The sequence below is a fragment of the Dipteris shenzhenensis genome, chromosome 6 (assembly GCF_047967505.1).
Source record: "Dipteris shenzhenensis isolate YYH24624 ecotype China chromosome 6, Dip_SZ_1.0, whole genome shotgun sequence".
In the NCBI taxonomy this organism is placed as follows: domain Eukaryota; kingdom Viridiplantae; phylum Streptophyta; class Polypodiopsida; order Gleicheniales; family Dipteridaceae; genus Dipteris; species Dipteris shenzhenensis.
This window is the reverse complement of record NC_141601.1, coordinates 21743973-21746531: the sequence shown is the minus strand read 5'-3', so window position 1 is coordinate 21746531 and position 2559 is coordinate 21743973. Positions and strand designations below refer to the sequence as shown.

General features: G+C 46.5%; 1 protein-coding gene across 1 annotated transcript; it reads right to left on the bottom strand.

The window, feature by feature from the left end:
* Positions 1-487: 487 nt before the first annotated feature.
* Positions 488-1135, bottom strand: LOC147900925 (putative flavin-containing monooxygenase 1). The gene has a single exon (XM_087376398.1). The coding sequence runs from the start codon at positions 1133-1135 to the stop codon at positions 488-490; it is 648 nt and encodes a 215-aa protein (XP_087232524.1).
* Between the last annotated feature and the right edge of the window lie 1424 nt (positions 1136-2559).

Below are 2559 nucleotides of genomic sequence, written 5' to 3'. Positions count from 1 at the left end.
TTATCCAGCATACCCCCCCTTAAATTGATGACCTTCTACCCTGGCAATAGACAATGGGACACTACATGGTTTTCATGCTCTCGACCTTGTTCTCACTCCACTTGCATTGGTAGTAGACTCTTGTGGACATCCTAGCTCCACCATTATCTCACTCCAAATCAGGTTACCTCGGTTTACAACAATAAGAGAGTCCAACTGGTACATGTGTCTTTGGGTATCACCATAGGACATATGACAAAGCACGCAAACACGACTAACTAAAATGAAAATAACATATCATTTTAGGATGGACTATCCATGGTAGAGCACCTTATTGACTCAAACACACAACATCAAACTAGAAGGTAGGGCCAATGCCCTCCTGGATGAAAGTCTTCTCATTGATAAACGTCTTTGGAGCATCTTGATTTGGTTCTTTCTTCCTAGTCTTCATAGTTCCTGAGAGCACAAGCATATCAATATTGATGTAACTCTTTTGCTCTTTGTCCTACTCCACACTCTTTAATGCATCTTGTCCATATTCACTTAGTAGTTGTTTTGCAACTTCATTATCCAACATCGAGTATTCCATTGAATGTAGCATGGTTCCAAAAAATATCTCAGGTCCTCCACTAGATGGAAATGTGGGTACGATGGGGCAATCTCCGAAACGACCAACGCACATGACTAGGAAATCAAAATGAAGCCACTCTTCTTCAATCTCCGTTTGAAGTTGTCCTCCTGACTGCTTCTGCACACGCAATTGCCAAACCTTACCACCACCAATCTCTTCTTCTTCACGTGCGAAAGCTGTAACATTGTTCCCCCATAGACCGGTAAAGCCAGTATTGCCTGCAAACCTTGATTTGATTTCCATAACCTCGTAGTTGAACCGAATTCTCTCCTTTAACTGAAATCTCTCTGCGTAGCCTTCCAAGTATTCTACAACTTGTTCATTCGGAGGATTGAAAGTAGTGCCCGCAGGCCAAGGGAAGTCTGAAAATTGGTACCCGTCTCTGGGCGCGTCGTTGGGCAACTGCAGCTTCGTGGTGGCACAAGTGTACCTCCAGATGCCACCAATACAATCCCGAGCGTCCAAGACTGTGGGATTGATTCCATGTTTCATGAGGTGCTTGCAAGCAGCAAGGCTAGTCATTCCTACCCTGACGATGCACACTTTGTGGGCGTTGTAATGCGAGATGGTAGAAATGAGTAGAGGGAATAAGGTGGCCGACGATGTCGCACCTATGTCGTAATCGTACAAGAGTCCTCCTAAGGTTGGAAAGAGGAACGGTAAAATGACAGATGTCCATCTATAACTCCGAAAGGTTAGTTTTTATTGTCCCTCCTCTGACTCGATAAGAGGAATATAACAAGAAGACTCCATCTTCATTGTTTTCGGCCTATAAAATCCATTTCCAGATTGTTGGTTACATCAGTTTAGAGACCTGTATTATCAGAACACTAAGAATCGATAATTTGGCACCACATCTTAAGACGAGGAATTGTCAGGAACTTTCAAAGGGCACAACGATACAAGATGCGATGTTTTTGAGATGATCTGCAAGGCAGAATCAGTCAAACTGTGCACTGAAGAGGAGGAGAAGGGCGCACACATGCCAAAGGGAAGCGACTCAAGATGTCTAGCAACTACATGATTTCTCATCCCAGCCGCGCTATCTACATAGTGTTGCAAAGACTATTGGAGGGTGCAAAGGGTGAGAGGATTCCAACAATGGTCGTGTGCAGTGGGAGAATTAATCTCTGCAAGTTTGGAGAGAAAGGGAATGAGATATGGAAGAAGAAATCTCGACTTCTAGGCTACTAAGGTGTTGGAATCTCGACTTCTAGGCTACTAGGGAGCTCATGGAGGATGGAATGTTTCTTATACCATGTTAGAAATGGAGCATGAGCAAGAGCAAGTATAATTTCATTCATGAGTAGAGTTACATATAGTGGAATGCCCCTAAGTAGGGGGCTCGAGATCCATGATTATCTCCCTGATTGTCTCCATTAGTAACACCCCCAAGTCCTCCATCAAAATGGCCACCAAGTCCCTAACTTATATCAATCACACCTAGATGGGTGACACCTAACTAATGAGTCACCTGACACACCTACCATGGTGCTCACTAGCGCTCACACCATGTCCTACACAAGCACTAGCATGCTAGCACACACACACCACATGACCATGTCCATAAGTGTCTCTCCTAAACATCAATTTATCCAACAGAGAGGAGGGAGGATGAGGGAGGAGAACGAGGAGAGAGGAGGAGGAGGAGGAGGGAGGAGGGAGGAGGAGAAGGAGAAGGAGGAGGAGGAGGAGGAGGAGGAGGAGGAGGAGGAGGAGGAGGAGCGAGGAGGAAGAGGGAGGAGGGGGGAGGAGGAGGGTGGAGGAGGGAGGAAGGAGGAGGAGGAGAGCGGAGGAGGGCAGAGGAGGAGGGGGGAGTAGGGAGGAGGAGGAGGGTGGAGGAAGAGGGAGAAGGGAGGAGGAGATGGAGAGGGAGAGGGAGTAGGAGGAGGAGGGAGTACAAGGGTAGGGAGTGCAAGGGTAAGGACATGCTAGAACACAATAGT

Excerpts from the sequence above, each read along its gene's own strand:
- LOC147900925 (XM_087376398.1), bottom strand. The coding sequence starts at position 1,135 with ATGACTAGCCTTGCTGCTTGCAAGCACCTCATGAAACATGGAATCAAT.